We start from the raw sequence: 12,763 nt of genomic DNA, 5'->3' as shown, positions 1-12,763 counted from the left end.
ACCTCAGGCTAGGGCTCCTTCCGAGGGGCTCAGGCCAGCCTCACCTTCCAGCTTGCTCCCGGCCTGGTCTCCAGGGGGTGGCTCGGCCTCCTGCTGCTCCCTCTGCTCTGCAGCCTCAGGCCTGTGCACAGGGAGGCCCGCCTTCCCACCTGCACAGGGGAGAGTCAGCTGCTTTGTTGGAAAGTCAAAAGTTGGGGGTGGGGTGAGGAGGCGGCAGATGTTCCCTAAAATGACTCCACAGCTAGCCCCCCACGGTTTATACTCAACCTGAGGGTTACCAGGGAAGTCATAAAAATATTTAACCATCTCAAAGGCTGATGGCAGTGGGCCAATGTTAACTCCTTCCCCAATTACCATGCAAGTCCCGTCCTGAGCAGCTCTGGGACGGTCGCTAACAATGTGTTACCTGTCAAGCGCTCCTGCACTGTCCCCTGTGTGCGCCCAGGCACACGAGAACAGCATGGCACCTGACATTTAGTGGTCTGGCAGACAACTGTGTGACAGATACTACAGAAGCTGTCAAGCGACCAGGCTCTTCTTCACTCCAGCAGCTGCTGAAGGGGCTTCCACACTAGCATGCTAATCTTGGGATGAGAGAGCTGGGGACTGGGAAGGACCAACCCACTTGTGCTGCACCCGCCAAGGGAGTAAACCCTGAGGACTCACCAACATTGCTCTCCACGGCACTCTGCACGGGCTTCCACGGGCTGCCTCCAGCCTTCCGTGCAGCCTCCTCACCGTCATTTGCCACCTCGGCGTGCTTTCCAGGCAGCCCGGCCTCGGGGGCTGCAGGCAGATCCCCATTGCCTGGTCCGGAATCTTCCTTCCTGGGCTGGACAGGTGGCTGGCCATTTGCTTCTGGAGCCTTCTGAGGATGCTCAGCTTCCCTCACTGCCAGGGCCTGCTCAGGTCTCTGCCTTTCCTCTCCCCTCTCAGGCTCCTGCTGCTCTCTCTCTGACTCAGGTGGAGGCAGTGCCACCTGGCCCCTGGCCCCAGGGTCTCCTTCATCTGGGAGCCTGGGAGGTGGCCTTTTCTCTTCCGGCCCTTCTTGGTCTTGATCTTCATCCACAACTACTTTGTCATGAGGAATGGGAGGCTCATGGCGATGGGCCTCACCCACAGGGACAGCAATGCCTGGAAGGATGCAAGGACAGGTTGAGGACATCAGGCCTTTCTACCTTACTGGGGAGCTGAACTGGCCTCCAGCTCTCGGCAGTGTGGCCTGGGCCACTGCCTCAGGTCCCTCCACAGCTATCTGAGGACTGACAAGAGTCCTAGAATATTCCTGCTGCAAGAGGAACATCAGCAGGCAGCTGTCTCGGCCAAGGGGAGGGCAGAGCACAGGTCTGGGCTGAGCAAAAGCACCAAGTCCTTCACAAGGCTGCTTAAGTCTTTCAATGTCAGGGCAGCTGGAGCCACTTAGTCACTTGCCTTGCCCTGGGCGATCTAGCTGTGCGGCTTCCTGCTTCTCCTTGGGGGCTTCCCCTCCAGGCACATCCACTGGACCCTTAATCTGGGCCTGCTCCAGCACCTCTTTGTCCTCTGGCGGCTTCAGCTTCTCCTGGCTCTCTTCAGCAGCAACTTTAATGGGATCCTGGACTGCAAGCACAGCACAGTGAGCCCCCAGTGCAGGCCGGGTCGGCTTCCTAAGACCAGGACCACACATCAAACCAAACGGCAAAGTGGAGGTGCTGTTCAATCATGATTATCAGCTAAGCAGCACAGAAAACTTTTTTCATTCATAATTTTAAAAAAAAGTCCTAATTCAATGTATACCTGTAGTTAGAGGGCACTATGTAACACCTGTCCACAGCCACCAGAGGGCAGCATAAGCACACCAGACAATGTCCCCAGCGTCTCCCAGCAGGGACCAAACTTCTGCCCTAAGGCATAGGCTGAGAGGCCTTTAAGGAAAAGAATACATAGGCTATGGTTGGGCACACCTGCCAACCTCTTGCTGTTGGTGGGGCAGATTTATACCACAAGGGTTGGAACAAAAGGAAAGGCTGCCAAAGCTGCTCTTTACATGCCCACAAGAGCTCAGGATTCATGCTTCGCCAGGAGCCACAGCACAGTAGGGTCACAGAACTGGAGAAAACTGGCTTCATTGAAAAAGACTACTTTTGAGATCTGGGGATCTGGTATAGGACCTGGCCAGGGTTCACTGCCAGCCTAACATAAGCCAGGTGTGGCATCATCCTGGTATGGATGATCTCTCTCTCTCTCTCTCTCTCTCTCTCTTTCACACACACACACACACACACACACACACACACACACGCTACAATGGACGCAGGAACATTGTAAATTCAAGGTCATTCTCAAGCTACAGTTTCAGACCAGCCTGGGCTACATGAGTTCCTATCTCAAAAACAAAACAACCACTTCCTATGTGTTGGGCAATCACAGGAGAAACTGGAGAACTAAGTACAGGAAAAAGCATCTTTAGAAAACAGAACTGGGGGCTGGAGAGCTGGCTCTGTGGTTATGAGCATTGGCTGCTTTTGCAGAGGGTCCAGTTTGGTCCCTACCACCCACACAGCGGGTCTCGACCAACTGTAACTCAGTTCTACGGGATAGGATACCTCTTCTAGCCTTTTCATTAATTCATGGCTGCTGGCCAGCACTGGACATGGGCTCTCCAAGATGGAAACAGACCTTTCATTAGAAATGGATGCTGACCATGTCCTCAGCTACAACAAAACATAAACGTTCAAAGCAGGCACCTCTAGGACCCCTATGCTATTTGTTTCCAATTCCAAGGCAACCACAGGTGGAAACAGGAAACAGTGTGATGGTGACAGGCCAATTGACAACCAAGAAGTGAAGGCCTAGTGTGGCCTCAAGGAAAAAAGCCAGCACTCACTGAACGGGTATGGGGCCCCTGGCCACCACAGACCACTCACACAGTCTCCAGGCTATTCCTGTGGTCACCAGGACTGCTGGAAACACTAGGAAGCCAGCAAGGGCCCTTGTTTTGGCCTCCTAGGCAGCTACTTGCTGCCTTACTCCAGCAGGGTCCCAGCCCCTCCCAGCACAGGAGTGGACCAAGGAGGTAACAAACACCTGGTCACCTGCTGCAGGGCCTCCCTAAGGGACAGACAGCAGCCTGCCTCACAGGGAGCAGCTCCACCAAGAGTGGACTTTCCTCCTTTACCCAGCAAGAAGACAGCCTGAGGCCTGCCTCATGAGACCTGGTGAGTGGAGACAATTGCTATAAGCTGTAAGCCCTCCCTTTGTCTTTCTCCTCCCTTGTCCCCAGGCTTGAAGGCAGTTAGGGGCTGGACAGCAGGCTCCACCTCCCAGCACAGCTCTAGCTGGTCACTGGCCTCTCCCATTCTCCCTGATGCCTTGTTATCGGTAGAGATGGGAACATTTACCCCTGGACACTGGCACTCAACCCAGAGGTCCACTCTGTCCTCCGGATGGGCTCCTGGCGGTGCAAGAACAGCCCCATCTTTAAGGGCTCGGCAACTCGGGTTTCCTGAGGAAGCAAGAGAAATGGCTAACATTTCTGAAAGCCAGCCCCTGTTCCAGGGAGCTTTCCTAAGACCAGTTTCTCCTTTGTTCTCCAGGATTCCGTGAGTAAAGTGTCACTTGCTGAGGTCTGACTTAGAACCCAATCTTTGGGCTTTAGCTGGATGGCTCTGTAGCTCACCTTTCTAAACATGGCTCACACCATAAGCTCCCGAGAGCTGGAAGGCTGGGCTAATGACCAGGACCAACCCTTGTAAGGCCTTGGCACCAGCAAGGAAGCTCCCTTGTTCTTCACTCTTGGTTCCTCCTCAAACTGGCATGTGCAGTGGGTACACGATAGCCCTGGTGCACACAGATTTGACAGAAGCCAACAGTGACCCAAGGGGAACCCTTCCAATTCAGCAGGTCCCGCAAGGACCATCACCTCAAGGAAAGCCAGCGAGATGAGGTCACTGCCATCCTCTGGCGCAGCAGCAGTAAAACTAAACAAGGTTACAGTAGGAGCAAGGAGCACATGACACAGAGAGCTTTTAAAACCTCACTGAGGCACAAAGGAGAGATGACAGGACCCCGTCAGGAAGGGAGGGAGTCAGACAAGTAAGCGGAGCATTCGGCAGCAGGGTCTGTCCCGGATGAATCCTGACACTATCAAAGGTGCTGGCGCCTGTGTCACCTCCACAGGAAGAGTGGCTAAGGCAGGCAGCAGCAGAAACCAATGAAGGTCCCAGAGGGAGTGATGACAAAAAGACAGAGAGGATACAGCTGTGTGTCTGACTGGGACCCAGGCCACCTGTGCCTGGCCCCGTGGCTGCCCAGTATGTCCCCCTAACTTCTACCAGCCAGTGCTGCCCCACCACACTGCAGGAGAAAGGGGACTGGGGCAGGCTTGAGCTGTGTGGCCTCATGGTGCACAAGGTGTGGGCAAGAGGAGGAAAAGAAAGCAGCAGGGCCCAACAGTGTTCAGAGGAGGAGCCAGAACACTATCAAATCCACATCGTCCCCAAGACCGACCAGGGGAGCATCGGGCACGGAGATAAACGGCCTAATCAGACTCTTTCAAAGGGTAATTGTCTTCTTGAGCTTTCTCAGGGACTGAGCCAGGCTCAGGAAAGGCCCCTGAGGCCAACCACAGGGCCCCGGGCTGCACCTGATGGTCAGGTGTGCCATGTGAGTGTACAACGGAGTCACAGCACACGCTGGGTGAGCCTACAACATCAAAGAGACCAATAAACAAGGCTCTCGCACCCATGTTTATTGGAATGTACAGCTGACAGGGCGGTCAGAAGGCCCTTAGTCTCAGCCCGCCCAAATGAGGCAAGCCCTCAATTAGGTGGGAGGCTGGGTGGCTAGAGATACAACTAGCTAAACACTGACGGCGTGTCATGTTCTGAGAGGACGTGTGTGTTGTTAGAGCCTCGTGAAGAAGTGGAAACCAGGTGGTGCCTCAGGCACAGGTGAGTGAGTGGGTGGCCTGTACATGCATAGAGATGGACGCAGTTGCTGGCTAGGACTAAACGCTGCACAGGACAGCCACAGGGGCCTGGGTGTGGGCTAAGGAGACACTCGGACCCTGAGACGAGCTGCACGAGGCTCTGCTGGGGTGACCTCAAAGTACACAGAGCCATCATCTCCTCGCTACCCACAAGGGACCACGTCCAGCTTGTAGCTCACCAGGATGCACCCTCACCACACAGCCCTTCCTTTTCATGCCATCATTCCCACGTCAACACCACTCTCTGCCTAGCGTCTTTGGCAGTGGCTGACACTAGGCAGAGAACAGACTGGCTCTTCCGGAAGGGACTTTCCACTAGCTAGGGTGCGCACCTCAGGCAAACTCCTTCCTAGTCCAAAGTGCCAAATCTACTGCCACACACATGGCACCCTGTAGCTTCTCAACATCCCACCTTCACCCTGAGACCCCAACTATCCACCAGGGTCCCCCAATGACTTTGTTGTCTTCCTAGCCTCTTGATTCCTGAGAGCTAGGACAGGAAGCCTCTTCTCTGCCTTTGCCAATCCAAGAAGACATATGAGAGCATACACAGCTCCTCCAAGCTTGGGGATGAATGAAGAGGGTGGCCCAGGAGAGCACCTTGGAGCAGCTACCAAGGCGATGGCACTGGATGAGGAGCCCAACAGAGATGACAGAAAGCCAAGGGTCTCTGTCTCAGTGGTGCTAAGAGCTGAGCAGCCTCCAATAGGAGGGACCTTCTGTACACTACAGACGTCCTCTCTGAGCACACTAGCCAGCACCTCCACAATGGCCTGAAACCTGCCACAGAGGACGGGCTCTCCCGACCCAAGTCTCTCCAAAGCCGAAGCGAGACAGACGGTTCATAAATCTGGCCCCCAAACCTCACCGACTTTTACTGTAATGCAGAACACCTACCACTGCCAGAGAAAGCAGCCAGGGATTACTGTTTGTATTCCAAGACAGTACCCACTATGACACCCTTCCCTGCTGCCACTCAGAGCTACCCGGCAGGCATGGGGCCGTGTGTTGCTGTTACCGCCTCTGCCTGGTAAGGCCTGGCGTACATCAGCCGTAAAACTAAACAGACACACAGAAAGTAACTCTGAAAGCACGGTCCTATACCCCTGTGGCATGGCCACAGATGGGGGAGACAGGGCACCAACACCAAGACTCCCACTATGGTGTGAAGACGTGTGGCCAGTAATTCCCGCAAGAGTGAAAAACATCGGACAGCAAACAAAGCCAAGATACACTAGCTGGCTTTGTCAAGGGGAAAACTGGCTCCGTTTCACATTCTTGAAACAGACGTGGGCAACATCCATAAGCATACGTACCTTTCAGTGTTCACAGCAGCCAGTCATGGAGACAGGAGAGCAGGCCGGCACTGTGACACCCCCCATGTCACCTGCACAGAGTTGGCAGCACACCGGCCAGCCTCCACTCAGAGAGCATACCTTCATGGAATGGAGCGGGAGGACCCAAGCCTAGAACCTCCCAGTAGCTTCATCACTCACAAGACAGAAGCTATCAACACAGGTCCAAAATCCTTGAGGCGGGAATGAGGGGTTACTTGGAAAGCACGACCCATGATCCTGAGGTAATGCTGTGGACACTCACACCAAGAAAGGTCAGGGGACTTGGGGCAGGGCCCGTGCATATACCTGACAGCCGGGCTGCCTCCATCTTCATCCCGCCCTCGCCATCTCCTCGCCGGCCGCCATGAGTGTCTTGCTTGGTCAAGTCCAGAGGTGCTTCTTCACTCACAGACAGGGTAGTGAGTGTGCTGACCACCAGGATACCCAGGCCGACCCAGAGTACCACCTAGACCAAAGACCCCAAGACAGGAGGATTGATGACAGCCCCTGTCCCCAGCTGAAGCGATGGAGTCTCTGAAGTTCCCATTAGGAGTAGGGCTCTCTTTTTCTGACACAAGGTTTGCCTCACACTCATAATCTTCCTGCCAGAGGCCCCGAGTGCTGGGACTACTTGTGTACCACAAGGTCAGGCTGAGGTCAAGTTTCTCAACCACTGGGGCAAGAGAAGCAAGAGCCTCTGGGCACTAACCAGCTCAGAGGGGTGGCTTGTGCATATCGCTCACTGGGCGCGTGCTCCCACAGACCCCAAAGAGTGGGCCTGTGCAGGGCCTGTGCAGGGCCTGTGGACCACACGGGCCGGACAGCCCGCCCTCACAGTACCCACAATCCACCCCAAGTAACAGCCGGGAACATCTGACCTGGCAAGGTGGGTTACCCTGCCAGGCTAAGCAGAAATACAGTGCCTCTCCTCCCATCTGAGGCGGGAGTGACCATCGGTACCCCAGAGCCACATGTACTGCGCTGCTGACTTTCCTGGGGCTCTTCCAAACCTGCAGGGCCCTGGACTGATGCTGAACTCTGTGGCACTACAAACCTTTCATCACGCCACCCACAAGCCTGCTGAACTACCTCCTCTGTGTGTCTGGATGCTCCCGGTACAACTGCCGTTTCTGCCTTGGTCTGGCCTCCTCAGGCTTCCTGAGGGGCAGTAGCTCCTACTCCCACAGTTCTGCAGGAGGAACCAGCAAAGCGGCCTCTTCCTTACCAGAGGACCCTCACTGGTTCCCTGCCTTGATGTCTCAGAGCCAAAACTTAAAAAGTTTTTCTGAATGGCCTCCTGAGTCTTGAAGATTTATTTGTCATGTATGTGTGTCTACACGTATATGTACTATGTGTATGCCTGGTGCCTGTAGAAGACAAAAGAAGGTGCCAGATACCTCTGGAACTGAAGTTACAAGCAGTTATGAGCCACCAGGGAATGGGACCTGGGTCCTCTCCAAGAGCAGCAAGTGTTTGTAACCACTGAACCACCTCTCCAGCCCAGACAGACTTTTAAAAAATAAACTAAAAAATCAGCACCAAAGAGCTGAGACATGTTCCCAGATCCAGTGCAATCACAGAATACAGATCTCCACGGGGAGGAAGAACCAACTGACTCGTAAGTTTTAGGAAAAGCCCATCTGTGGCCAGACACCCTGGCACTATGCTGGCTGGAGCCCAGAGTGTCCCATGAATGTGTGCCTCCGACCTTCTGGCAGGAGCTGTGGCTGGCCAATGTGACAAAGTATATGTGGGGACACTGTCTTAACCTGTGTCCCCTTTAGTCAGCACCTACATTCCAGTCGTCAGGGGTTCAGAGCCCCTGGCCCCGGCCCTGAACTCTTTTCTTCAGCTCTGTGGAGGCCCTGCTTCCTGAAATTCAGCTACAACCCTCCTCGTGAAGAAGAAAGATTCAGGGATCAATGCTTATTGGTGACAAGCAGTATTCTCAGCATAACATAACAGGCATGACCACAGCCTCCGGGGGCATCAGCTCCCCAGGGAGCCGATGGTGAAAGCTGGCACAACGGATGGCTGAGGCTGCCACAGTAGGTGAACTCTAGGAACTCTCTAGACCCCTGGTGACCCCTGCTGTGCCTTCATGGCCTATCCTAGGCTGTCCCTCTGTTTTCAGGGGCCCTGTCCCCTAGCACAAGCCTGATACAGAACAGAAACCAGGCTCTGGACACAAAGGTCAAAGGATCCAGATGGAAGGAGCCTCGACAGGGATTCACATCGTGGTCTGGGCCCAGAATGCCCTTCTCAGAGTGACACCTGGGGAAGCAAAGTTGGCCTCCCAGGCTCAACGAGCTCCACCTCCCAAGCCCAACATTCTGTGTTTCTGCAGCTGATGACAGAAATGACCTTTTGCAGAAGCCACAAGAAAAATGTTTCTCCCTAAACGCACTTCCCACCCACCAGCTAGAAAGGCAAGGCCTTGAAGAGAACAGTGAGTGAGGCAGAGGGCAAAGGGCCGCTGCTTCATCGTGGAGTCAGTTTCCTGATGAGAACAGAGCCCAGGGCGCTTTGATAGGCCCTGGTGTTCTGTCCCCTGTGGACCCAGTGAAGTAGGGTCTCCTGAATGCTTTAGACCAAAGATAAAGGTATTTGTCAGTCATTTCATGTCTATGATTTGCAGTGGGGACTATCTTATACTAATTCCATCAAGACTAACAAGGAAAGGCAACATTTCATCCATGACTTTAAATGACTTGTTTCAACCTTCAGTTTTTTTTTTAATTTAACAACAAAAATCACCCCCGTCCCCCCCAAAAAACAAAAAAAATGTTAGTCCCACCGATGCTGGGAGAGAAGCTCCCTGAAAAACTCCCAATACAAGCCAGGGGTGGGCACCGTAGTCCCCACTCTGATAACATGCTGGCTCCTGTTGCACAGGGCACAGGCCAGCAGGATACAAAATCAAATCACTGCTGGAGGCCAGGGAAACGGCCTCTGCACGCTGCATGGATGTCTGCTGACACACGTGGCCTCTGCTGACCTCTGTTCACCCTCAGCATGCCTCACAGCTGCGGGCTCTGTGGGCACTGGCCTCCGTCTATGCAACTGCTGGCCAGGCCTGCCTCGCCTACAGCCATGCACCTGCCCTCTCCTGAAACAGAGCAAGAGCCAGGGTGAGCGCTCCAGACCTGCTCAGTCTGAGGGAGTCACGGGAACAAGGCTAGAGGCCTCTGACTGTTCTCCGGCCTGTGGTGAATGGCCTGAGGAGCGAGCACACCTAGCGTCAAGCAGGTAACTACTGAAGCTCTTGGTGACACGATTGCCAAAGCCAGAACACAAGACCCTGACAGCACTCGGTGCTACTGACCATACGCGTGAGGCGTCTGTTGGTGAATGCAAACAAACAGAAACACACTTCCTCAGAAGTGTGGGAAGCCAGGGGTCTCAGAGTCTCCCTGAGCTGTACTGGCCTGGGAGTCGGTATTTCCTGACTGCTGACCAAGCGCAATCAGTGTTAACACAACAGCTCCTTTGGCGTTCTGGGCAAGTGAATCCAGCCCTGTCTTCTAACAGTCAACTGCAAGGAAGGATAGAAAGTCAGGGAGGGGCAGCCAGCCCTGCCTGAGCAGCCTCAGGCCCAGGGAGAAGACCAGCCCAGCTTCAGAGTGAGCCTAGCTCCCAGCACTGTGCCACAACTTCCTGCAGCGGAAGACTCGCTTTTGAAGCGCGGATCTTGGTCGATAAGCAGGATCCGGTGTGCCAGACATCTGATTTCAGAGCACCCTGCTGACTGCAATTCTGGCATCGATCCACCTTAATGTAGTCCAGAGCCAGCCAGAAGAGCCGCAAATCCACCCCTACAGTTCAGCTCAGGCTTGAGAAATACAGAGGTCTGACCCAGGCTACAGTCCACAAGCTTCCAAAAGCCCCACCGTCCCCTAAAGGAGCTACCCAAGACTACAGCTTCATGCAGGGGCTCTGACTCCTGACATGGCAGAGCCCCAGAACTGGGCAGAGAATGCTCCTTTCTGTTCTGGACAGAACAGTCCACACACTTGAATTTCAGAGACAGAACATACCCCCAAGGCCAGGCTCCCGCCACTCTCCAGCAAAGCACCTTGATGAAGGAGCTGGTGCCAACAGTGTGGGGAACTAGGTCCCCAGCCTCAGGCAGCCTCACTCTGGCATGCTACAGGGCAGAAGCTGACCTGCTGACAGCTCGCTGCGACGTGTGCAGGTGTGCAGCACTCACACTTGCTTCCTCTAAGGGGCTAGCTAGCAGGGCCTTTTTTGCTAGAGGAATCTACACCTCTTATAAACGTCCCTGAGGCTCCAGCGCCCCCTGCTGGTTTCATGGGAGGAAAGCCTCAAATGGCCACCATCAAGGCCTCCAGCCTCAGATAAGACAAAAATCAAGTCCTGGGTGAAGGTCTTCGTCATTGTCCGATAGGGCCCCTGTCATGCTTTCTAAGTATTCTTCCTTCATGCACCTTCACAGCAGCTGCCCAGCAGCACGGACTTCTTTCTGGCTCTTCGGGAGGTCCCTGAGCAGAGAACAAGCACTGGTCTTAGCCAAAGGCTAAGCTGAGGATGTGTGCTCCTCCCTCCTGCAGGAGCAGCTAGGGCTCCTGGGATAGGGCCTAGTTCCCAACAGGGTCTCAGAGCCAGCCACATGCCCGGATTGTTTTACACAGTACAAAAGCTACAACATGCCCTCATTGGCCAGATGGATGGCCTGTTTGAGAACAGCAGAGGCCAGTGTGTTCACAGCAGAACTACAGCATCTTCCTACCTCAGTCAGAAAGGAGTTCAAACATTCAAGGCCCTCCGAAACATAAGTAAGCAGTGCAGACCACGCCTTGGCACGATGCGGTGTGTGTTTATGATATAAACTGTGGCCATGTCTGCTCATTCCTACACGTGAACAGAGGCAGTCCCAGCCTCTGAGTAAGGACAACACCAAACTGCCCCCTCCCCCCACAGGCACCATGACAACAGGCACACAAGGACATCCACAGACAAAAGAAACAGTGATGGGAAAGAAGGAAGGGAACCAAGAGATCCAGGGAGGGCTCAGTGAGGTGAAGAAGAAAAAACGACTACAGGAGATCCGCAGCTTCCCTGCACAAAGACAGCTATAGTCAGCATGCCAACAAAACAGATCCCTTAAGTGCCAGACAGACCTGAGGGGACAGCTGAGTCACCAAAGCCACGGCCACCTGCTGAACAGGAAGCTCATATTGTGCTGCTATACATACATATTCTTCTTAAATTCATCTGCAGCAGAAATGAGTTCCAACAAAGACAAAAGGGAGACTTAAGATTTCTTAGTTGATTCAAATTTCATTCATAAAACAAATCAAACAACAACCAGAGCATTATTAATGAGAACAATGGAGAAGGAGGAGAGTTTAGAGTTAGAAAGCCAGGCATGAGTCAAAGACCTTTCTCCCAGCACTCAGAAGGCAGAAGCAGGCGGATCTCTGTGAATTTGAGGCCACTCTGGTCTACAAAGTGAGTTGCAGGACAGGCAGGGCTGTTACACAGAGAAACCCTGTCTCAAAAAAACGAAAAAAAAAAGAAAGGAAGGCAGGAAGGCAGGCAGCCAGGTTAGACAATGAATCACAAGTCAAATGTAGGAGGTGGGGCTAGGGGTGCGGCTCAGTTGGCAGAGACCTGGTCTAGAGGGCAGGAAGCTTGGGCTCACTCTCTAGCACTACGTGAACCAGGCATGATGGTGCACTACTAGGACACAGAGGCAGGCAGATCTGATCTTTGGCTACATGGAGGGTTCAAGGCCAGCCTGGGATCTACAAGACCCTGTCCCAAAAGCCAGAAAATAAAAAGCCAATGGAGCAACTGCTGTGTTGCCACAGTAATGAAAACAGCATGAAAAAAGAGACCAACCAGCTAACTAATTAAGTCCCATAGAAACTAAAACACCCAAGAATTTACTCTATGATGTAAAGATCTTTCTGTGAGCTGCCATGCGGGTGCTGAGACTCCGGTTCTCTGGAAGAATCTTGACCCCTGAACTAACTCCCCAACCCGAGAACATCTCCCTTCCTTTAATTTTTATATTTTTACATTTTATTTCATGTGTGTGAGGGCTTTGCCTTCACACGTGTACACCATGTACACGCCTCGCGCCCTCTGAGGTCAGGGATCATGGATGGCTGTGAATCACCACGCAGGTGCCAGGCCCTTTTGAGAGCCACAAAGCCTCTGGCCTGCTGGGCCAATCCTCCAGCCCCGGGAAGTCTTTCTAACTAGAAGGCCCTCCACCCCACGTTCCCCAGAACATCTGAGAGGTTAAAAGCTAGAACTTGACAGCCTAAGAAAATGGTCTGCAGTCTGCCAGACAAAGGGTTAACCCCCCTAGTCACATCACCCAACTGCTGGTCTTGCTACAGCAGAGCAGCTGGTGTGGCAGTGCTAGCCCACTTCAGTCCAAAGCTAGATGAGAACACTAAGGCCAGCCAGGTGCAGACACAAGCAA

The 12,763-nt window shown here is 53.6% G+C and overlaps 1 protein-coding gene across 6 annotated transcripts in view; it reads right to left on the bottom strand.

Moving 5' to 3' along the window:
- The window catches only part of Slc38a10 (solute carrier family 38 member 10), a 45,753-nt gene that overhangs the window by 5,222 nt on the left and 27,768 nt on the right, over positions 1-12,763 (bottom strand). For all 6 annotated transcript variants that reach the window (XM_021637372.2, XM_021637373.2, XM_021637375.2 and 3 more), the window contains 4 exons: positions 6,613-6,772; positions 1,432-1,599; positions 667-1,134; positions 45-149 (listed from right to left, as the gene is read on the bottom strand). In XM_021637372.2, coding sequence (XP_021493047.1) covers positions 45-149; positions 667-1,134; positions 1,432-1,599; positions 6,613-6,772 — 901 coding nt within the window. The remainder of the gene's footprint in view (positions 1-44; positions 150-666; positions 1,135-1,431; positions 1,600-6,612; positions 6,773-12,763) is intronic.

This window comes from Meriones unguiculatus, chromosome 7 (genome assembly GCF_030254825.1).
Source record: "Meriones unguiculatus strain TT.TT164.6M chromosome 7, Bangor_MerUng_6.1, whole genome shotgun sequence".
NCBI lineage: Eukaryota > Metazoa > Chordata > Mammalia > Rodentia > Muridae > Meriones > Meriones unguiculatus.
This window is presented reverse-complemented; position numbering and strand designations above follow the sequence as displayed.